This window comes from Accipiter gentilis, chromosome 33, assembly GCF_929443795.1.
Source record: "Accipiter gentilis chromosome 33, bAccGen1.1, whole genome shotgun sequence".
NCBI lineage: Eukaryota > Metazoa > Chordata > Aves > Accipitriformes > Accipitridae > Astur > Astur gentilis.
Genome location: NC_064912.1, coordinates 19,779,562 through 19,802,694, shown reverse-complemented (window position 1 = coordinate 19,802,694; position 23,133 = coordinate 19,779,562). Strand labels below are relative to the sequence as shown.

The 23,133-nt window shown below is 54.0% G+C and overlaps 1 protein-coding gene across 4 annotated transcripts in view; it reads right to left on the bottom strand.

The window, feature by feature from the left end:
* The window catches only part of PRKCB (protein kinase C beta), a 135,363-nt gene that overhangs the window by 39,467 nt on the left and 72,763 nt on the right, over positions 1-23,133 (bottom strand). For all 4 annotated transcript variants that reach the window (XR_007504582.1, XR_007504583.1, XM_049791906.1 and 1 more), the window contains 4 exons: positions 13,041-13,197; positions 12,521-12,655; positions 10,086-10,182; positions 4,032-4,178 (listed from right to left, as the gene is read on the bottom strand). Coding sequence is in view for 2 of the 4 variants with exons in the window: in XM_049791906.1 (XP_049647863.1) it covers positions 4,032-4,178; positions 10,086-10,182; positions 12,521-12,655; positions 13,041-13,197 (536 nt within the window). In the remaining 2 variants the exon portion in view is untranslated. The remainder of the gene's footprint in view (positions 1-4,031; positions 4,179-10,085; positions 10,183-12,520; positions 12,656-13,040; positions 13,198-23,133) is intronic.

Here is a 23,133-nt window from a genome sequence, read left to right as displayed (position 1 = left end):
ACTGCCCCGAAGGGACCGCACGGGGGCAGGGGGTGGCAGCAGGAGCCCCCCTCGGAAGCAGGGAGATTGCAGGGCCGGGCACGGCTCGGAAAGCATCCTGGTGCTTCTCCAGACATTTTGCTTGGAGACTCTCAGGGAAGAGCGTGCTGGTGGTGGTAAGGGAGCATGTTCAGGGATAAACGCACCAGGAGACTTCCCTGGGGGTACACGCAGATCAAATGCAAAGGTAAAACCAGCTGCTGGAGAAGGGGCTTCGGCTGCAGTAAATAACAACATAGGGGAGCTGAACTCTGCCGGGGCGATCGGAGCCTGTCCGGCACGGGAGGAAACCCCAGAGAGAGCGGTGGGTGCCACCGAGATGCCAGTGGGCGATTCCCACCCGAGCGGGGATGTGACTACCGCCAGCCCAGCGCGCCCGGTCTCTGCAGCGCAGCGAGAGGCAGAGGTTGGCTGGTGTACCGCATTAAATGCAAAAAACTGCTCTAGGGCTTATAGGGACTGTAAATGTTTCATGCGGTAGCTTCCCAATGACACGGCAATCCTGAGCCGCAGCTGAGCCAACCAGCCCTGCTTTACTGAAATGTAAAAGGCAAAAGGACTTTGCAGCTGCCTAAAAATCAGCTGCACTACGTACACCCACAGTGAAGAGGCCGAGCACGAGAGCCTGCGTCTGGGTGAGCGCAGAGGGATGCTGAAAACCACACGTTACTATATTTCTCTCTCACATCTGGGCTGGCAGAGCGAGCGGCTCCAGAAGTGCACATCGAGACTAACACAGTTCAGGATGCTGTAATCACTGTGAATTCGCATATGCGGAAGAGATTGCAGGCTCTGGCCTACGGCCAATCGAGAAAATACCTTCTGCACCCTGAGTGACAGGCACGAAGTCTGCACAGGCATTAGCAGACTTGGCCCGTTCTCCAAGCAGGAGACGGGGCCGCTCGCAGCCCGCGGGGCTTAACGCCACCGTCTCCGACGCCGTCTCGCTCCGACCCTGCCCGCGGCAGCTCGGCGGTGCGATGCCAGCGCGACAGCTCGCGGCACGGAGCCGCAGCCTGTCCAGCTGTGCGGAGGAGCTCGGTGCTCCCGGTGCGACAGGGGCTGGCTCAAAGCTGGCTCCGGCACGCCGGCATCGCAGTTCCTATGGTGACTGCAGCATGGGCACGGCTAAGATCTCAGGAGGAGGACAGCCACCGGCTTCAACAAGGGCTGGTAACGACAAAGAAAAAGACCGGGACCCATTGCGCTGTAAATACAGAAAGAGTCAAACAAGCGAATGCGCCCAGCGCAGTTTGATAAAGCCCTGAACGGAGGCGTGCACAAGACGCACGCTGCTGAAGGAAGGAGCGTGCGCCCAAACCTCACCACGTGCCCAGGGGCCAGAGCACAACTCCGCAAGTCAGAGAGCGAGTCCCTGCCTGAGCGCGCCAGCTGCCAGCCCTTCTGCCACGTTTCCTACCGAGAGAGGACAGGCAAGCATTTTACAGCTCGAAGATTATCACAGGACAAGAAAATTGTCTCCCATTGCATTGTAATCCATAACTGCAGAGGCAAAAGAAACAGCCCTGCTCAGAAAAACACCATAAAACCCCCCGAAAAGACTGACAGCTTGATAGCATGACAGATTGATTAGCTGCAAAAATATGAGCAAGCCACATAATTTAACTCTCCTCTATTTATATTACAGCAAAGCAAACCCAGGGTGGGCTGTGCCAAGTGCTGCCTTCCTCAGTCGGGAACATCTCCCTTCCCAGCGGAGGGCTGCCACCAGCTGGAGCGCCCGGGGGCTCCGACGGACCCCGCAGCCGGGGTGGGCAGCAGCGGGGGCCAGCCCAAGAAGACCCAAGACCACCAAGGAGCAACGAGGGTCACCCTGGGGCTGAACACGCTGAGCCAGGACCACGCACGCCCGAGCCCCTGCCCCTGAGCTATTTTGCACCCCTAAACCTTGATGCCTGGCTCTGTGGGGACCTCCCTCTGCCGGCTCGCTCTCTGGAAAGCAGACTGCATTCATTTTTTCAATTTATTTATTTTTTTTTTTTTGTGCAGAAAAAGCTGATATTTAACTTGATCTATTCCTGTAATATAGTGTATTTGTTTGGGAATGCTCCAGCGTAGTAACTGGAGATATTCTGATGCTGAATGTAGAGAAAGGAAGTTTATTACACCGCACTGAGGCCAACTCGTAGGTACTCCTGACCCTGGACAGCCGTAGTGGGGGAGAGAGAAAAATACCAAGCAGTAAATCTGAGCTGCTGATGCCAAAGGGTTAATAAGCTTACGCCTGAGACAAAGACTCACTAAAACAGTGTGATTATACTCAAAGAGCTCTCACAGCCTGCTTGGACGGCAGCAGCAGTGGGTGCTGGGAGGCGGGAGGCTGGCAGCACACAGCCAAGGACGGGAGCCGGCGCTGCCAGCCCCGCAGAAGGATGCCGCTGCCACGGCCGCGACCGGCCGCTCGGCACGCCACGGGCTGGGAACCTGCCGGGAGCCCGGACCGGGGAGCCGGGCTCCGTTCCCCGCCAGCCGAGCGCCGGCATGGCGTGCATCTGTGCACCTCTGTCCGGCTCCTTCCGAAACATCTGGCACCTCTGTCTAAGCGCAAACCCAGCAGGTAGCAAAGTACCCTCCGCCGTGCCACCTCGGTGTCCCCGTGCCGGGGCGACGGGCAGCGGGAGGCGGCGCAGGCACACGTGAGGGTGAGGCTGCATCTAACCGTAGAAACCAACGTGCTGTTTTAATAAGTGCTAATTAGCATATTTATAACATGCTGTTCCAGGGAACAGTTTCTGTCACACATTCCCTTACATAAGCCACGATGCCGACTGAAGAGTTTGCTAATGTTTCTCACATTAAAAGAAAGAGGAGGGGGGAGGGAAACCACAACTACAGAGTTTCCCGATGCCAGGCACAGATTTTAAAGGGGATTAGGTGTTGGGAGGGAGAGAAAAGGGAGCAAAACCGATGTGGAAACGGGGGTATGTACACATTACTGAGTGGTAGCAGCATGGGCACAACGCAGGGGGCTTTCCTGCTCCCCCAGGCTGCCAACCCGCAGCGAAGGTGTAAACGCAGAGTAACGGCAGCCTCCTCCCCGGCAGCATCGCTGGCAAGGGAACCGCAGGCTGATGCTCAGGGTGCTGGGGACCATCAGGAACTCCCCATTCTCCTCCTGTCACGGATGCTTCAGTGCATCTCTGAGAGAAGAGATCCTGTCCACCTCCAGCGAGGGAGCAAACACCCGTCTAGAGAGGCTGGGACCTCCCCGAGCTCAAACACCAGCAGCAAAAGCCAGGGAAGGGAATGGGCGCCAGCTGCGAAAGGTGGGTTCGCCCCTTGTGCTCAGCGGGCGATGGGTGAGCATCGCTCCTCTGGCATTTCCTCCTCACCTCCGCTGCCGGCCCAAGAGATGGGCATACAAAGGCAGAGCAATATTCCCTGCCATTAAGGCAATTCACTAATCAGGGCGGTGTCGGGCCATCCATCACACCAGCAAACGCCGCGCTGGTGCGCAGCAACGGCAGCCCACCTTCCTTCCTGCTCCGGGCTGTGAAGCCCAAGCAGCCACTTGAGCACTGGAATTTCTAATGGAAATCACGACAAAGTTGGCAAGACCCCAAGAAAAATGAAGGCTCCAAGTCACATAATTACTAGAAGAATGAAATTCTGTTACCACTCATAACCGGTCTGGAAAGTTAATTAAAATGTTCACACATATTTGTAATTACTAGAGAAAAAAATGGCCAAATAAAGAAGAGCGTTAAAGACAGAGCACGCACCCAGCTTCCCAAAAGAGACCATCTCATTTTTGTGATGGTCTGATCAGACATCTCAGGTCTTCATCACTGCGATACAGCAGTCACGCAGTCCAGAAGGGAGCCAACACACTGGGCTCCCATTCCTGTGACGCCACTGCTCCCAGGCAGAGCGAGGACAGACCACGCTGGAGCAGCCACGCGGCCGTAGCTTAGAAATACTACAGATGCGTGTTAAATACAGAAAGTGCAAAGGCGTATGTTGTACCGCACCTTCCCAAAGCTCCCTTTTCCCAGCACCATCAGGAAATTGAAATCCGAAAGTTTCATCCGATCTCTGCTCCCGTTGTTGTCGAACTTAGAGATGGCATTTGTCGTCTTCTCATCTGCGGCCTTGGACCCTGTTCCGATCTTGGCTCTCTGCACAGATGGAGATGGGACAGGGAGAAAAGAGAAAAAATTACTGAAAACACTATGGAGAAAGGTCATTATAAAACCAGACAGTGCTCCTGAAATCCCACGTTAATCAGCTCTTTTCCAGGTCAAAGCCTACCCTGAGCTACCGGAACCTTTTCTGTAAGCATGACAGGGACGGCACCAAGAAGGGCACTGGGGAAGTTATCGGTCCCAACGCATTGCACTGTTTGGCTGGTTCCCAGTTAATCTCTGCGAGAGCAACTGGGGACCACATCTGCCCATTACTCCGTTACCCCTCTCCCCGCAGCCAGCGGGACACGGCAGCCTGTGTGCCCGGGGAGCTACCCTGTAACATGCTCGAGCTCACCCTAGACCTAGAGCATAAAGTATAAACCAGAGGCTTAAATAAGCTGCTTCTTCTCAAAGCTGGCTTCTGTCTTTCACCTCACCAGAAAAGGACAGGTGAATATAAATATATTAAGGTAAAATACAGGACTTTTTATCCAGCTCCACCTCCGTTACTATCTGATATTGGAAAGAATTGCACTCCCGTGCCAGTTCAGGCTGAACGTAGGAAGCTACAAATCCATTTTGAACAAACCAGAATAGAAAGCACTCCTCCTGCATCCCCAAGCAATTGCACGAGCTGCTGCAATCACAATTGCTGATTAAGGAGCCTCACAAACCCCCACATTTTTAAACACAAAATCTCATCGGTGGCTCGGCACCTCCTCATTGGTCCAGGGGCTATCTAATTTGCTGAACCACAGTTTGTAAAAGCTATCTCACAATTTATTCGGTTTTAATTTTTAGAAATATGCGACAGTGTAAGGCTTGCACTGAGCTCAGTCTAGCATGAAATTCCATTAACCCGATTCCAGCAGTTCAATTTGGCTGCTGCTCACAGCTCCTCCAGATAGGAGCCTCACAAGTAATCTCCAAGCCTTTGCTGCTGCTAATTGGTTCTTGCAAGGTTCTCCGTGCTGTAAAATTCTCCATTCAAGGTCACCTGCAGCACCTAGACACATCTGAAAAACTCCTGCACTGGAAACTAAAGGAACGGTCTCCAGGATTTGCAAACATCATAATTGCTAATGCAGCTCTGCCCTGGGGGGGGCTGAAATCACCCAACAGCCACCAGTACCGGTACCTGCTACTGCCGCGAGCGGAGCCGCACAGGCGGCATGCCTGCTTTCCAACGGGAAAAACCGCATACATTGGAAAGGAAATAACGTCACCTCTCCCGAAGCACGAGGGCTTTTCCTCATTGTAATCTTTAGGCTTCTGCAACGTCCCCAAAAGAAGGGGATACCCAGCCAGAGCATTTTACTTCAGATCGGCTCCGGTGACAAACAGCAGCTCTGGCACCGACCGAAAGCTGCTCATCGAACCTGGCCAAAGAGGGATCCAAACGTGGGCAACCGAACAAGAGCAGCCTCTGCGTCTCCTCCGCGAAGGCAGCCCTGTGTTGTGTCACTTTGCCTTCAGCAGTCCTCACCCTATTGTATTTCAAAGCTATCTCCAAACGCAAGGTGTACTTATCAGCAGGCAAAACAGTCATATTCTGAGAAAGCTTCCTAAATACTCTATCACAGCTGAAAAACAGTCTTGTCAGATCAGATCTGACACTAAATTAACCTCCGTGAACACAAGCTGCAATAAAATTCAAGGGCAGTATTATACTTCCATTAAATGACACCCAAAAGCACCCCCCTGCATTTCAGACGAGCCCACGTCCTCCTGCAGGGCTGCAGCCCAGCAGCGCCGGGGCTGGCCGCGGGACTCCCTGAAACTCTGGCCAAAGCAGGGGGAGGCTTTCGGTTCTGAGCAGAGGGGAGAAGAGTAACACAAGGAGCGGGGAAGGAAGAGGATTTTCGCGTGCTTCGACCCAGCAAAACTGGCTAGCGTCAGACACAGCATAACCAGCAGCACCGGCAGACACCCGGGCAAGTGCCCGGCACCCACGTGTGGAAGCGACTTCAGGTCCCTCCTGTTGCTTTACAGCTGCTCCCCAGTCTGTGTTTGAAGAGGGGCTGCTTCAATCACAGCCAGCCTTGCACTTGACCTACATTTGCAGCACCACGGTATGTTCATAGGAGGCAAGATGAGGATATAACACAACGCGACTCCCCTGATAAAACAGGCTCAGCATGTAGCTTGGCCAAGAGGGGGAAAGGTCTTTCCCGAAAAGAGCCCAGAATAAGAGTCGGGGAGATCTAAAGATCATCTCTCCCAAGTGAAGTGCCTTGCTTTTGCTATCGAGTGTCTCTAATGTCTGTCTGCAAGTGAGTACAAAAGTCCTTTAACCTGTTCTAAGTAACACTCCTGATGCTCACACAATCTCAAGACCTCTTTAAGGTTTACAACTGAAGCGTACCAAATATTGCTCACAAAGTTTTTTTAAAAAAGCCCTTGACCTTCGTTATCCAACTCCATTTGTCATAGTTAATTTACTACATCTGAATTTATGCAATAGCAGCTGACGTCCACATCTATCAAGCCATCCCAGCAGGCAGCTGATAAAGACGGAGCAGAATTGGCAGGGGATGTAGTGCAGGGCTTCACGCTGTGCTTTCGTCTCGGGATGCTCTCCTGTCAACCCCAGGACGGGCCCGCTGCGGATGGACGGCTGCAAGAAGCGCAGCAGCAGGACCGCGGCCAAGAACGGCACCGCAGGCTGCCAGAAAGGGGCACTGCTCCAGCCGGCAGCCCTGCGAGCGTCCGTCCGTCCGTCTTCTGCGTCGCCCAGGCTGACACCTCAGTCCTTTCCGCTGGGTGCTTTCGCAATGTTAAGTCCACCCAAGATATAAACCTGTCACACGCGTCTCAACTTTGGCCCGTTGATTCGCACTGCTCAGGAACAGGCAGAATCGAGCAGCGCTAACGCAGATCGATCGGAGGATTCTTTCTTTTTAGTCCTTGTCACCTGAAATGCCGTGACAGCACCCTGGCTGCTGCATCCCAGCCAGGCTCCAGCGCACTCCTCGCCCGTCGGGACGCCAGCACGAGCCATCGCTCAGCTGGCCAGGGATTTCTTTCCTTGTAACGCTGACTCGCTCACAAAGGAGGATGCAATAGGGGAAGACACAGCAAGGCTGGGGTACAGACGTACTCTGGCAGGGTGAAATGACACCTCTGGACGATGTATTTTCTGACCTGTAGGCAACTCATCATCTGACTTCCAGCGTACATACCGTTTTCGCACCACTGGAACATCATGGAATGCAACAAAAGCAGGTAGGTAGCTCTTTAGAGCTGACAACCATTGGTTGTATGCCAACTGTTGTATTAGAACTGTTATATTTTCTTGGATATTCAGGGAAATTATATATAAATGAGATAAGCGTGAGATTAAAAAAAGGAAGGAGAAAAAGGAACTAACTCTCCAGTCCTGTCCTATAATTACGGAGTTCATGCTGACAACCATAAGGGCAACTATTTTATTTTACATATGGCTCATTTCATGTAAGTCTCCAGATGCACCACATTCATTCTGAGGGTTCTGGGAAGACTTTAGCAATACTGACAAATGGCAAAGACCTATTAATTCAGTAATGTCCGGATCAATCATTCAGCAAGATCTTCCACGGTTTATTAAGCAGTAAATAGACATTTCTCCTTGAAGCTTCTTTGGGGAATTGGACCCAAGCATCGCTGAGTCTTTCAGGGACCGGCAGGGAAATCTCACCAGCCTTAGTTCACCTCCGTGCAGGTCCTTGGTGCCGCCAGCGCAAAGCCCGGGTGCTGACACAGCACCTTTGCTGGGCCAGCTCCTCGGGGAAGCCCAGGTGTGGTAAGGCTCTGCAGAGCCTTTCTGGCTCCTTCAAATCCCATATCCACACTCACTCGGAAAAGCCCATCACTTTTATGTCCTTTGCTTTTCACAGGCACCACCAGTGCTTTCCCCAGGTGAGTATTCTGCACTTCACCTGCACGGGCCAGCAACCCCAAGCCCTCGCACCCGCTGCTCCCTTTGAGAGCTCCGGCTGCCGCTGCTGGCTTTCCCCTCAAAGTTATGGGCTCGCTTCAGACAAGGCACTGTCACTCATCTGACCTCCGCTGTCACTTGGCTGTCTCAATAAGCCCGTAGATCAGTTAGCATAGTCTCCACGCTTGGTTCATCAGATTACCCCACTGTCCAGGCTGAGAGTGCACTGCTACACACCGCGGGAAGGATGGATTACTTAGGTTATTGAAAAATAAATCACTGGCTCGTACGTATTGCCTTAGCATTCCAGGCTTACACCTGCGGCAGCCCCAGCAGCGTTTCTGTCAGTAACACCTTGGTGCAAGGCACCATCAGGGATCGCCGATACCCCACGCCAGCTCACCCAACCATCATCCTCTTAAAAACCCGTCTCAGTGCGCCAGGCAGGGTACAGAGGCTGCCATGACATTTAACGGCTAAGAAAGGGTTTCTTTCTGAGATTAGCTCCAAATCCAATTATATTAATATCTTAATTTATCTTAGTTCATTATATTAATTCATAATCAGCAGCATGACAGAAAAAAAAGACGAACAAATCCTATTATACGGCACCTCAGAACAAGGGTAGAACTGCTGTACCAACAACACGTGCACGTGCTGACATCAGAGCACGGTTACATCAGGTCATCTGGGGACATCCAGGATCTTCATCCCTCTTTAATTGGAATACAGGATTTGAAACACATTAATTGAAGTACCTCCTCTTCTAGCTACACTATACTCATTTTGGCAAACACAAACTGTAAATTACGTAACCCTAACAGAAAGACAGACATCGTCTGAAACAACACAAATGGAAGGGGGATGTTTGCTATGCTGCTTTTTTTGCAGTAAGAAAAAACAGCTTCTTAGAAACGATGGGATTTCAGACTCCTTCCTACCCGCAGGTAGCAGAGATACGGGATCAAGCACACTCTTTGTGGAGCACAAGGCACCAAGCAAGCATTACACAGAACTCTGCACTGTGCAACGTTCTCTGTTGTATTTTCAACCTGACGTAAATGCCAAAGAATCATTTCCATATCTCTCATCTCCTCATCCACCAGAAACAACTGTTCCCTTTCCCAGCTAATCCACTACCTGCTTCTACCGTGCACAAAGTCAGACACACACGTGCACAGGGAGGTCACTGTATTTTCAAATTAGAAGAGAGTATTCCAGAAGGGCAAGATGGATGGCGCCTTCCATGTGCTACAATTAAAAACCATCCTGTCAATCCCACCAAAAAATTGCACATGAACGAGCCCTACACTTTCAGCTCTTGGTGTATCTGAATCATTTTGCCTTAACTTGCTCTTCTGCAAATCTCTACAAAGCGATGCCCTTTGGCTCATCTGTCCCAGCTCCCCATCATTCCTCGGACTGCTGCACAGTTGCTCCTGGCCCCCACGTGTCTCGTGCTGGAGAAGCTGCGCAGCTGCAGGGATCCAAGGAGTGGCCAGGTCCCTGCTCGAAGCACCCATGGTCTCTCTGGTCTCCCCTGCCCTGGAATCACCAGCCGGGCATGGCGACACGACCGAGCGCTGCACCAGCGAGGCAGGAACCGCTTACAGATGCGTCACAAACTTCCCATTCCCATATGGTCCTGGTTAATTATTTAACATAGCCAAACCGTTGCTGGAAAGCTTCTCATCTTCAGAGTGACTTTTTTTGCTAAATGTAACTGAACAACTTACCTTCTGGAAACACTGCTCGAAGCGCGTGCCCCGGAGCCAGGCGTGCCCCGGAGAGCCTTGGCAAAGACCAGCCAAGGGCATGCGTCCCAGGAGTGGGTGCAAAGCAGGGAGAGGGAGGAGTGATGGGCCATACCCTGCTCCGTGCTCCCTGTGCTGCCGGGGAAAGAGCTGGCAGGGAAAGCCCCTTGCCAAGGACATGGCAGGCCGTGAGGAAAAGCCCTGAGTTCCCACGAAAAATCAATTCACCTCAAATTTCTGCCTCAGTTCCTCATTTCCTTCTTCTCCCTCAGGAGGCACCGGGACGTTGAAATACTCCCCCTCCTCCTGGCTCAGCAGCTTAAACCTGGAGGGACACAGTGAGAAAGTCAGGTCAGGACCGCAGGCAGGACTGCAGGCAGGACCGCAGGCAGGACTGCAGGCAGGCAGGACCGCGAGCAGGCAGGACCGCAGCTCCTGCTCCGAGCACAGCTCTGCCTCTGCCGTACTGGCATCCAGGTGACCCTTCCCCAAGGATAGAAGACCCCCCCCAGCCTCACACCTCCAAACCGTCCCACTCAGCAAGCTCCCAGACACACACCCGAGGGGAGGGTTGTTTCTGGGGTCCCTCGCTGTACTGGGGACCCCGGCCATCACAACCCGGAAAGCACATCTGCTACCCACTGCGGCAGACACCGCAAAGCACCCACGCCTCTTCCAAAACACAAGCCTGACCCAAAACCCACATCTTTCTCGTGATGGCCACGGGCACACGAGCGGGCAAGCTCCTTCCCCATCAGCTGCCCCGGGTGCCAAGGCAGGCTGGGCTCCACGGGGAGAGCACGCGGAGCCGGACGGTGCCCGGCTGATGCCGACAACCCTGAGCACAAAGCCAAGATGCTCACCCAAAAAAAAGGAAAAAAGTCTAAGCAGCAATTATCAGAAATCATGGAAATGTCATTCAGATCTGAGGCATTTCACACAGCCGCAGGCAAAGCCCTGGCTCCATCGGTGAACCCTCCCGGCAGCCAGAGGACAGTTATCAGCTGGGTGTTATCTACAGAGGCTGCACTGAACGAACAAAGCACTGTTTGCATAATATAGGGACAGGCTCTTCCTTTGAGCTTGTTTTCTCCATTAACTGCAGTTGTTTAGATATGAAATATACATCAGAGCTCCTTCCAGAGTTTATTCTAGCCAAATCCTGTGACAAGGAAAATTACTTAGATCTCCACTTACATGATTTTTAAAAGGCTGGGAAAACGATCAGGCTTTGGGCTGCGTCAGAAGCCGGCAGCGCACCAACCCCAGCCAACACACACGCATCCTTACAGGTGACTGGAAATTTGGGGGAAGCGACAGTTTTCTTCTGTTTTCCAGAAGAGAACCCGCGTCTCTGGTTTGTGGCAAGCCAGGTTCGCAGGCTGAGCCCCGCCACCCGCGCAATAACGCGGCCGGACCCTGCCGGCAACCCCACGACGGGTCGGTTTTCCCCGGGGGGGGACGGCACCCGCTGCCTGCCCCACCGCAGCCTCCCCATGGGCAGGACGAGGCGGACGGCGGCAGGGAGCACCCCCAGCTCTGCCCCCAAGCCCGGCTGGGCCAGGGCAGGCAGCGGGTGCCCCGCACGGTGCCAGCCCTCCAGCCCACCTCCCTGTGCCAGAGATGCGCGGGCAGGCTAGCCCGCCTGCTAATTCCTCCTCTTCTCCGTTCTCTGCTTTAAGTGAGACACGTACGGCTTCCACGGTGGAAAAGACAGAGTCCGGGGTGTTTTGCTCAACTCGCGGAATGCAAATTAATAGCATGCAGGTTTTGGTTTCCAAAAGACATATAATATCTATTTTCAATTATTACACTTGACATGGAAAGGTAACACAGCTCTCAGGCATCAGTGGCTGGGGAAAAAAAAAAAAAAAGGGAAATAAGGCAGCATGTGTCCTGCTGGGGGAGATAAAATGGAAATGAAGAGACCCATTCAGTGCGAGTGTTACAGACCCACTGTGTTCATCTTTCGTATGGTAACGAGTGACAGTAATTACACACTTTGGTAGCATTCCTCTGTTTATCGAACAGTGCCCCTCAGCACCGGTTCTGCTAGTCTGCGTGCTGCAGAACGGCTGCCCCCGCCACAAATCACAATTCAAAGCGTGTCCCCCCCAGCCCTTCACCCGCTCACAGCCTTGCTCTCCTGCACGCCTGATGAAGCCACATTGCCTCCCCAGTACGGAAACTAAGGGAATCCAACCAGAAAATGCTGGAAAACGCTTGCTCGGCAAACGCTCGGCAGGCGACGCCGTCTCCTCCTGAACCCTACGTAGCGAGAGCCCGCGGGGGGCACCGGCCCTCCTGGCTGTGAACGCCAGGCAGAGCAGCCCCGTGCCCCTGCGTGCCCCTGGCAGGGAAAAGCCCCCCGAGCAACCCTGCACGGGGCAGGAGGACACGGAGGAGGTGACGCAAAGCCGGCCCACGCAGGGCACTCGGACGCTGTCCTGGCACCACGGGACAGCCCACGGCCCGGCCCAGCCCCGGCGATTCTCCCCGGTCGGGGAGGTGGAGCAGCACCTGACACGGGGCCGGAACGGCTGGCGGTCCTTGAACAGAGGGGTGCTGGGCAGTACGAGGGGCTGACGCGTCTTCCATCGCGCACAAAAAGGATCAGGGCTGCTTTTTGCCCGTAGTGTTTTTAAAACAATTGCAACTCTTACCATCCGTCGACTCCTGACTTCTGCAGCTCAGAAATCCCGAAGGACAAGGAGCCCATGAAGTCATTCCTGCTGGTCAGATCCCAGTCCCAAATCTCCACGGACAACCGCCTGTCTTTGTCCGCCTCTTTCAGTTGGCTGGAAGAGAGGAAAGAGAAAGGGATGGGTTTATTCTGGAAGCCACTGCTACACCACCGTGACCCTCCATGCTCCATAAGAACATGGATGCAAAATGAAGGGATGGTCTTCAACGACCATTCAGCTCACTAATATTTAATTTCCCGACCGCATCTGTTTCAAACGGAGAATGTAGAGTTTCTGCCCTGAAATAATTGGCTTTGATCAGGGGTCAGGGCAGTGGTTTGAGTGCTTCTGAGTCACACTTACAGGACCGAAAAGAATTATTTCTCCGTTGAATCAGCTTAATGTCTCTGAATAATTAAACCAGAGCAAATACAATCACATTAATTCTTAGGGGTGAGAAAAATTAGTTTACAAGTTTAAACATTTTTCTTGTACTTACAATTTAAATGTCTCATTCCACTCAGGATTCAGGGAGCACTTGATAGTTTTGGTCTTCTGCTTGCTTTCGTTTTTGGGGTCAGGGATTAGTTTAAGCTTCACGTAGGGATCTGACAAGCCATTGGGATCCATAGGAACTAGGTTTTTAGCATCTCTTACTGAGGAGGAGAAAAAGGATTAAATTCAGTATTCAAACTCTAAAAATACCCAACAATTGACAACTTCCCTGTGTGCCAAGAGTTAAGTGTGAAAATAGTGATTAAAAACAGAATTAAAACTGAATACATACAGACACGGACGTTGCATGAGAAATGACATACAGTTATCAATGCAAAGCAAATACAGCTCTAATAGACAAGGGAGGCCGAAGGATCAACTCAGGAGGTTATTTTCACTTTCCGATAGGATGATTTGGTGTTTGCTCTCCGTTTAAAACAATTTAAAGCCGCTCTGTTTCCTCTTGCACCTCGGTAAGGAGAATTGCACTGATTTGCATTTTTTTGGGGGGACGGGTGGGAGCATAGGGACGGTGCCTTCCACGGCGTGTGGAAATAGCAACGCAACAGCCGTAAGCAGGGGAGAGCAGGCACCAGCAAGCACCAGCACAGTGGCCGGATCGAGCGCCGAGCTCTCCTTTTGGATGCCCTCGGGCTCAGCTGCCGGGGCCCCGCGGGACCAGGAGGGATGCCCGCGGGACCAGGGGGGATGCCCGCAGGGCATGTGTGGCAGCAGCACCCCGGCTCCAGGAGCCGGAGCATCTCCTCGGGGAGCAGGAGCGGAACAAGGAGCAGAAGAGGGGAGAGCAAACCTGCGGGCGACCTCGACTGCTTGTAATTGGATTGCAGCTTTGACAAATTAAACACAATCGGGCTGATCTAAGTCTGTTTCCCCAGATTAAGTAAAAAAAAAAAGAGTCTTGTCTTCTGGGAGAAGGGCCTTAGATTCCCTCAGCCTGACCAAAGGTATCGGAGATGAAAAGTCCGATAGGAGGTGACGGAGCACAGCCGTAACCAGGGGAAAAGCTGCTGGCAAGGAAATCCAGAGCAGACCCTCCCCTCCCCTGCGCTGCGGCCAGCAGACACAGCTCCGCCGGGTGCTTTCGCAGGCTCTCCTGCCCAAACCGCCCAGGCCCGAGCAGGCAGCACTGCCCCAGCAGCAGCGGGGGCTGCCCTCCCGCCAAAGCGTTGCGGTTACGGAGCCCCCAGCCCCTCCGCGGCAGCCGGCACGGTGCCCGCCAGCAGCCCCCTCGGCACGGCACGCCGTCACCTCCCCGGGTCCAGCGCGCAGCTCGGGGATCGGGCACAGAGGGTCGTGCCGTGTCGGGATCGGGGAACTTGGCGCTGCCTGAAATCCCACGGGATCACACCAGCAGCTCTGCTGTGAGGTTCACCGGGAGGGGCACGCCTTCACCCCATAACCCATAATCCCAAGGAGGAGAGGACCCCAGCTGCGTCTGCAGTGCTGCAGGGCGTTAGAAGATACTTCCAGAGAGTCAGCGAGAGTAAAAACAATCGCTCAGTTCCCAAATCAGCAGCAAGGCATTTCTGATGCAAGGTTGGGAGCCAGATAGTTTTGAAAAGCAAATTAATGCTCCAAAATCTGCAATCTACCGCTGTCCTCCTGAAGCATCGCCCAATTTCTGGCTCCGTGGAATAAAACTTGTAGCCAAAATTCAAATCTGCATTTATAAACTAGCTCATTTATCAAGCGTGACACCCTTGACAGCAGCTCGTGAGACACAGAGAGGCAAGCCTGCCGGGAATCGCCTGCTGCCCAATTACAGGTGCCCGGGCAGCCCTATCGATTTGGCAGCACTGGATATTCTTCAGACTCCTGAGACGAGGCAGCCACGGGAGCCAGAGCCGCCTCCTGCCGCTCTGGCAGGAGGGGAAGGAATGACTTCATTACCGACAGCCCCAGGAGCAGCCACATACAGTGACCTTGCCACGGATGCCGTCATGCCCAGGACGGTCGGATCTCTTTGCCGGGAGGTTGAGACCCGCCGGTCGGTCGGCGGGGTCAGGGATGCAGATGCAGCAGCTGCTCGGCGTCGGCACTTACAAATGGCTTTCTGTGCTCCTGTGCAAGAAGCGGCTGTGCTGTCGGGAGGAGGGGGAGGACGCGTGGCGAGGCTCCGGGTCCCGGGGCAGCACTCGTGAGAGGATGCCCAAGGAGGAGGATTCACCCTTCGGGCACCAGAGAGGACCGAGGCTCAGAATTTCCTTAAGAAGACAACAGGTATCTCCGGAGGACAGTAAAATATCAGACCCGAGCGGCTCTCAAGCTTCCCTGGTTATTGCCGATTTGTTATGCATTGCACAGGCTGCTCTCTGAGTTCGGGCCAGCTTTGCGGTGGGTCGTCCCTCCGTGGACCCGCACGGGGAGAAATCCGCAGCAGCGCCAGGGGTGGCGAAGCAACAGCGCCCGATGTGCGTTACCTGCTCTGCCACAACCTCATCCCCATAACGAACCCGCACAGCCCCGCGTCTTGTGAGAGCAGCCCAACAGTCGTGCCTTCTTCTGCCTGTAACTGCTTGCTGTGACACAAGCAGCATGACTTCATTTCTACAATGTCCTAACAATTATTTTCATGTGCCATTTAATAAATGAATATTTTTTTTTCTCAGTTTGGACATAAATGCCAGCTCTACACTTCAGAGGATGCACAGTAGTTATTCTGTGGCTTAATTTGGACTCTCAGTCAAAATCTTCTGCAAAAAGCTTTGTACCATCCAAGCAGAAAGGCTTGCAATCTGCTGTGTGAAATCTCTAAGTAATGAGTTTAATTTCCAAGGGCCCTGCCAAGGCTCTGCACTGATACAGCCGAAATGCCTTCCTCTCCCTCACCCCTTATCAGAGGAGAAGAATACGTATTTCCTCATCATCGTTATAAGCTTTTATCTGTGCCTTTTTGATAGGAAAAAAGGCAATCTTTATAACCACGTTCTTGAATTATAAAACACAAAAGAGCATTAGAGAAAAGTCCCGCAGTAGGTCCTGCCAGGGCACTACCTGACTGGCAACGAGCCCGCAGGGGAAGCAGTCTTCGCAGGGTTTGTAAATAAACAGCAGGAATTGCTTTGGCTGTTTGCAGACGTGGGAAGTGCCTTGTACGGGGAGCCCGGCCCCCAGCCCAGAGCCCCGCCAGACACCCCCGTCCCGTATCCATCCTTACGTCCTCGGTCGGTCCGACCACGGGTCCGACCGCAGCCTTCGCTGCTGCAGGCAGCCGCCCCGCTGCGCCGCAGGCTCCTGCCTTCACCCCCGTGCCGGGACCGGGGGCTCCCTGCCCGCCCCCCCGCGCTGCCATGGCACGGCGAGCGATGCTGCCCGGTGTCCTGCCAACCAGGGCTTCTCGCCACCCTCCTCCTGCAGCTCCGCCGAGCTTTTACTACCTTCTGCTAGCTGCCTGGCTTTAAAACCATTACAACGCTTTAAAACCTTTACAAAAAGGTATTTTCAATGACCCTGACCATCTGCGGCACATGGGGACGCGAGAGCCTTGGGGGAAGATCTCGTCTCCACGTCAGAAGCAGACAGCCCGCTGCCACTCGCCACCGCGCAGGACCACTTAAACCGGGGGTGGCGCGGTACCGGGTACTGAATGGTGCCCACCGCAGCCCCGGTCCCGCACCTGGGGCAGGCATGGTCCACGCTGGGGACCATCGCTCCTCGTCCGCCCCGGGGTCAGCAGAAATCCTCAGGGACTCCTCACCCCCCCGAGACGGATGGCAACAGCCGCTGTGTGAGCGGCAGAACTAACCCAAGAGCTGGAAGAAGCCGCTCACTCTCGGGACTCAAACCGGACAGTGTCCCCTTACAGAGAGAAGATGCAAAATTATGTCAGACTGAACCAGTGCTCTGACTTTGCTTCGTGTCTCACCGTCCGAATGGCCAGGGTAACGTCCTCTGGAGACAAATAAGCCTTTGTCATTTATCAGGCCATTGTTCACTTCTTTAAGCAACGGGAAAAGTAATTCCTGACCCTCATAGTCAATCAGTTTATGCCCTGAAGCGTGAGATTTGATTACCTCATGTTATTATCTCAGCATGCAGACCTAAAAATTTCATTAATGGGAATAATTTTATCTATTCATTTAAAAAAACAAAATGCTTCTGCTTGACCTTAAGTAACTTTCTGACTTTTCAAGCAGAAATCAACAATTAAGTGAAAGAAAAATATAAACCTCAAGAAGTGTAGTAGCGGTACCTCGCGTCAGGAGAAACGTGCTTCTCTCTAACCGCTTACGGCATTTCTTTGACAGTTAAATTTGATGTAAAAGGGCTTTACATCTGTCATATTCTGACAGTTTTGTGCATCATTAAGAAGTAGTAACATCATTATTAATGGTGATGAGTAAGAATATTACGATCCCATTTAAAGCAGCTGGTCTTAAATCACGTTGGGTACCAAGCCCAGCTACGGCTGTGGAGAAGCCGCCCTGGTTTCAGGCTACGGCATCGGTAAGTCTTGGGCTTCTCTGGATCTGGGGGGGACCGGGAGCGGGTCCTCCTCATCCTCCTCCGCACACGGCGGGTGCCCGCGCACGCTCGCGCTCGGAGGGGACACGTGGGTGTGCACACGGGTGTGCAAGCGAGCGCTTGGCGCAGGCTGCGGCTCCGCTCGGCAGCACCCGGCGTGTTCCCTCCCGCGCGCCCACGGCACCGCGGGTGCGGGGAGCATCGCGGCACTGCCGACGGCCGGGATGCCCTCACCACTGCGCGCCGGGGCTGGCCCGTGCATCTTGGACAAATAGCTCTGATTTTACACCAATTCCTTCCTCCTCTCCCCCTCCAGATGCATTTGCAGAACGTGCTGCCTATGAGCCAGCGCCCTGGTGGAGCATCAGCAGACCAAGACCAGCAGCCACAGCTCTGCAGCGCCGGCTGCTCGGCCGAGGCTCTGCAGGGGCAGCGACGATGCTCGGGGGGATTTCTGGGAGGAAAAACCTCTCCTCTGCCCGGGGGGCACTGCAGGGAGGGTGGTGCTGGCCTGGGGACACCGCTCCATTGCCAGGGGAAAGAGATGTCACCCGCTCTGCCTTGTAGGGCCAGGGCAGGTAGAGCTGGTTGAACGATATTTGAATAATTTATTCTGCAAAATTTGCAGTAGTCTCCAAATAAATTATTCAGACAACATCTTTTAACTACTGAGCCAGCCGTAACTGCAGGAACAGGCTTGGGAAGAGACACTTATTTCAGACACCCACATCTCCAAGGGAAAACACGGGGAGAAATATCACTGTAACAAATGCCCAAAGCAGGAGGGAACACAGCCTTTCCAGGCAGCTTGTTCTGCCCATGGAGGTCACGGCCAGAAGCTCACAGCAGCTGCAAGAGCTGTACCCCGGAGAAGTGGGCCAGGCAGCTCCGGAGCAGCCAAACGCCGCAGGATCAGGTTGGGATGCAGTGCTCGGGGGTCCATCACGTTCCCCCTCCCAGGGATGGGGAGGACTCCTGCAGGTCCCCACGCTGGAGGCCACTTCACTGCAAGTCCCACCACCGCACGGCACGGTCCTGCTGAGCTCCGCCACCAAAGAAGCGGCAGGCACGAGAGGATGGTCTCTGACCCTCTGCTCCCAGGATTGTGTTCCCACATCAAGCAAAGGGGGCCGGTGCTCCATCGGCAGCTCCCCGGGGAAGGCAGCAGCTGATGCAGACCGAGCCCAGCGCCAGGTCTGCTCCCCACTCCGGGGGTGGTTCCAAAGGGATGCTGCTCCCCTGCGCCCCAAAGCAGCCCACCCTGTCCCAAAGGGCTGTGCTGGCCCCACACCTGGAGGCACGGGAGATGCTGCACAGCCCCACGCAAAAGGGCCGCAGCCGGCCCCGTCGTCTGCCTGGGGTCGTGTGTCTTCTCGGCTGGTACCCTGATTTCCATGGGAAGGCAACATTAATGTGCTGGATAAATAAAGACCAGAAAGTTCTTCGCTAAATATGCAGTGCCATATGGGGGTTCACTTTTATGTTAAAAAGAAAAAGCCTACAACAAAACCCACTCCTACCCCGCTCTTAAAGACAGCTTACACTGCCTGCCAAATCCTTTACCTTCATCTCTGAGTAAGCAAGGCCATTACAACACAGTCAGTGCAGACAGTTCTGCTTCCCTTTACTCACCAAAGGAAAAAAACCCTTCTGAAAGCCCTGCTCATTGCAAGGAGAGGTCAGAGCTCAACCACCTCATCCCAGCCCAATCGTCTCGCCATGGTCTTGGCCAGCAAAACGCAGTGCCGTGCCAGTGGCACCCCTGATTTCACACCTCTTGGACAGGATTTTGGGGAGGGGAAGGCTCTCGGGCTGACCTGCAGCACTCATCTTCCTCCTCCCAGCAGCACGCACCATCCCCGGCTGGGAGCAGCTGCATGCCAGCAAGCACCCGGCAGTCGGATTTAACACCCTCGTGCGTTAAAACATTTAATTAATGCTCTGCCGAAGAATATATTTGCACATGCTTATACAACAGAAAAGGCACAGGACTCATTATGGCTGCATCTTCCTGGGCCGGTGATTATTAATTAACGCACTTCCAGCTCGTTTATCTAATCACAGCATAATTGGTTTCAGTTTTGGTCAATGTTTTACTTCATCAGCTCAGTAAATAGCAAGGCTCCAGTCCCGGCAGCCTCTGCCAACGCTGCAGGCACAACAGGGGTATCGACTGTAACGCCAAGCTGGTGCCGCGTTCCCACGGCTCCTAACAGGGGTCTCGGCTTCGCAGGAGCCACCAGCGACGTCAGCACGTTGCTGGGACTCCCAAGAGAGAAGAGGGAACCCAACGTGGTCCCCGTGCTCCAGCAGCCTTGCATGAGGGCAGGGCACGCTCCACGTTCACATGCGTGTAGGTCAAAGTCACCCAAACATGCTGACTAGTGTCCATCTCCCATATATACCCCTGAATTTGCAGCAAAACCCTATCATGGTTTTTTCTGCCTTTTAGTCCCTGTAGACCACCACTTCCCTAAGCAACAAACTGCCCGACCCCCAGCTTGGCACAGGGAGCTCCTCGCTGGGACACACGACGGGACACCCCGACACACGACGGGCTGGCAGGAAGAGCCAGCTCTCGGCCGCCGGAGAGGAGCGATGCACAGAGTCCTCCATGCAACTTACTGTCTCACCATCTTGGAGAAGCAATAGTTTTAATTGACTCCAAGCCAGCCTTCATATTCTCTGGCTCCTCTGTTTCCCAAACTCAAATATTCATGTATCCTAATGTGACGGGCTCAGAATAATCTGCATTGGGAAGCTTTTCTATTATGGAAGCAAAAATGTGCAACGCCTTGATGACATTTTAATTTGCTACAATTTCCCACTTTATTCAGCAGTCTTTTCCCGCTAATAAGACACTTGATCAAAGCCCAGACCAGAACACAGACTGTGAATATACATTTGCTCTTGTCCAACATCAGCCGAATGATGCCCTGGCACGCTCCACCACGTCTGCCTCCCACACGAGGCGGTTCAGAGACACGCAGCCCACGTCGGTCCCACTCCGCAGCGTCCTGACACCACGTCTCAGCCCGACCTCGCACACCGGCGGGTGCGGGTGTGCCGTCCCGTGTGCCGGCATTGCTGTTACTTTCACAAATCTCTTTTTTTCTTGTTTCTGTCAGAAGAAATTGTTTATTACTGTTGACCGCAGGCTCAGGGGAGAGCGGCACCATCCTCGCTGCATTGCTGCCCTCGGAGCTGGCAGCATCCGACTTACGGACACAAACTGACACGGGCTGGCTCCAGGGAATCCTCTCTTTGTATTTAAGGCAAAGCCAAGAGGTGTAACAACGTCAGAGCAGGGAAATACAAGCAACAAGTATCTGCAGACTCGTGAAGTTTAAAGGACCAGATTCGCTGAGTGACTGGGGTAAAAACTGCCCAAGTCAATACGCGTCAAGTAGCGTATGAGAGGAATTAACTTGCTTTGGCAATTTGACACATCTCTGAGCACCGCTAGGGACCCAAATTTTGTTTACCAGGCCCAAAAGATGACTTCTCTTTTGTCAAGCAGCTCGAGCTAAATAACCCAGCCCACGCTACCCACTTAGGATGACAAAGCCGCGAGCGGGAGTTTGCCGTGGTTTACGCGGTGGGTGAGAGAAGCAGAGATCTCATTTCACCACTGGAGGAGAAGCGGCAGAGCCGGCCCCGGGCTCGGCTGCCCTCGCTCCCCAGCCCGCCGCGATGCTCAGCTCGGATGGCCTCCCAAACTGCTGCTGGAAAAAGCCACGCGATTTGCATCCGCCCTTCTAAGAGTGAATGAGACTCCAAATACGGTGTTGTGAAAGTCATGGTATTGATGTAAGGAAGCCAAAGAGCTGGAGAGACTTCTCCCCAAACGGCCTCCCAGGAGGCTGAGCCCACGGCAGCTCGGGTCGCTCGCTTCCGAGGACATTCGGGGGCCCCGCTCCCGGCGGTGCCATGCACAGCACCGCCTGCGTGGATGCTTTATCGTGATTTAAAACAACACATTTAGCAAGCAGAGCTGCTAACGCAAACAGCCATTTCTAGCCAGCTACTTGAGGTTTTCCAGCCTCACGCAGTCGTTCCCTGGGTCCGGTCTGTTCAGCGCTGAAGATAAAGAGCTTTTAACTCCAGCCAGCCCAAATGCACAGACATGCCAGCCATCCAAACACATTTCTCCTGCTGCTCAAATCCACCTCGGCTCATTAGGCTCTGAGCCAAACCCTGCTTGCTACCAGGACGGTACGCGGGGTGCCTAGCACAGCCGGAGCCGGTGCGTGCTGGGGACCAACAGCCAAACCGGCCCCACAGAAGGACCGTGCCCGAGCCAGGGGTGTCACCCGCAGCTGGTTCCCCCCTCGCACAAAGCAAACCCCGAGTGTCCCAGAGGGGAGGCAGCGACGGGGCCGGGGCCGTCCCAGCCGGCTCCATCTCGGGGGTCTCGCTCACGCTCCGGGCTTTCGGTCCGAGCGCAGGGCTGCCGATCACCCATCCCCACACAGCTCGCGTTGATGCTTCAAAAGAGAAGCGCCTGCCAAGAGCACGTATCTAAGTGCTTTGCTGGATGAGATGCAGATTGTTTTGTGCCCTAATTAACAAGGCCCTCGGAAACCTCCTGTATTTTGGAAACTGCCTTTGGCTGGTGGAACAGCGAGCCCTGTCCCCAGCACAGAGCTGGGGGACTTGCTCCACAGCCGCACCTCACCGAGCCAAGAGCGCAGAGCCACGGGCATTAGGAAGGTGCCATTTATTTGTCCAGGTGCCCTCATATTAGACAAAGCCAGGCATTTCTAATCACTGGGAACACCAATAAATCCCGGCGCTTCAGCAACCTCCGAGCAGCAGCAGACAATGGCAATGCAGGGCTCTGATTGCAGCGTGCAAGGCTGCACTCCCGGGTGCACCCATTATACAATTACATTCAACGTATAGCGTGAAAAGAGCTGTAACAGAGCCCATCCCCGAACATAAAGGAGTGATTAACACCACAGACCCAAGAGCTGGGAAGCTAATTAGGAGGGGCAGCTCTGCAGGTTCCCGTCACTGCTGCTGCTCTGGGCACAGCCCTGCAGACCTGCAAACCGCGGCTGCACCAGACCCCAGCCCCGGTCACCCCCAGTCTGCCCCCCCGGCCCCAGTCGGCAACGGGGCGGCCGTGCTGGATCTCACAGGGGTGCACCGGAGCTGATGCCTGCTGCTCTCCGAACGGGCATCGGCCAGGGACAATGCTGCTGGCTTATTAAATCACACCCAGTTGATGGAAGTCAACCTCCTCGAGACCCCGCCCTGGCTGATCTGTGCACATTTTGTAGATTTTGAGAAATCTGGGGCTTTGGCCACTGAATTTCAATCCCCTGCCTCTGCAGGGGCCACTGCCCGAAGCCTCACCGACCCCCAGGAACCGATACAGATGCTCTCACCAGTCCCCTACCCTGCAGCTCTGAGGTTCATTCTGGTTCTTCAGAACTAAGAACGGGTTAAAAACACTGAAATTTGGATCTCTCTCGTGTTAGCGTCTGCCAGTAGTATCTGGCAGACCGTGCTGTAGGCAGGCCCGCGCTGTGCCAAGTGCTGTAAAAAAGCAAAGCGCGAGCACAGCCCTTGCTGAAGGAAAGCACAGCCTACGGCCGACCCTGCGA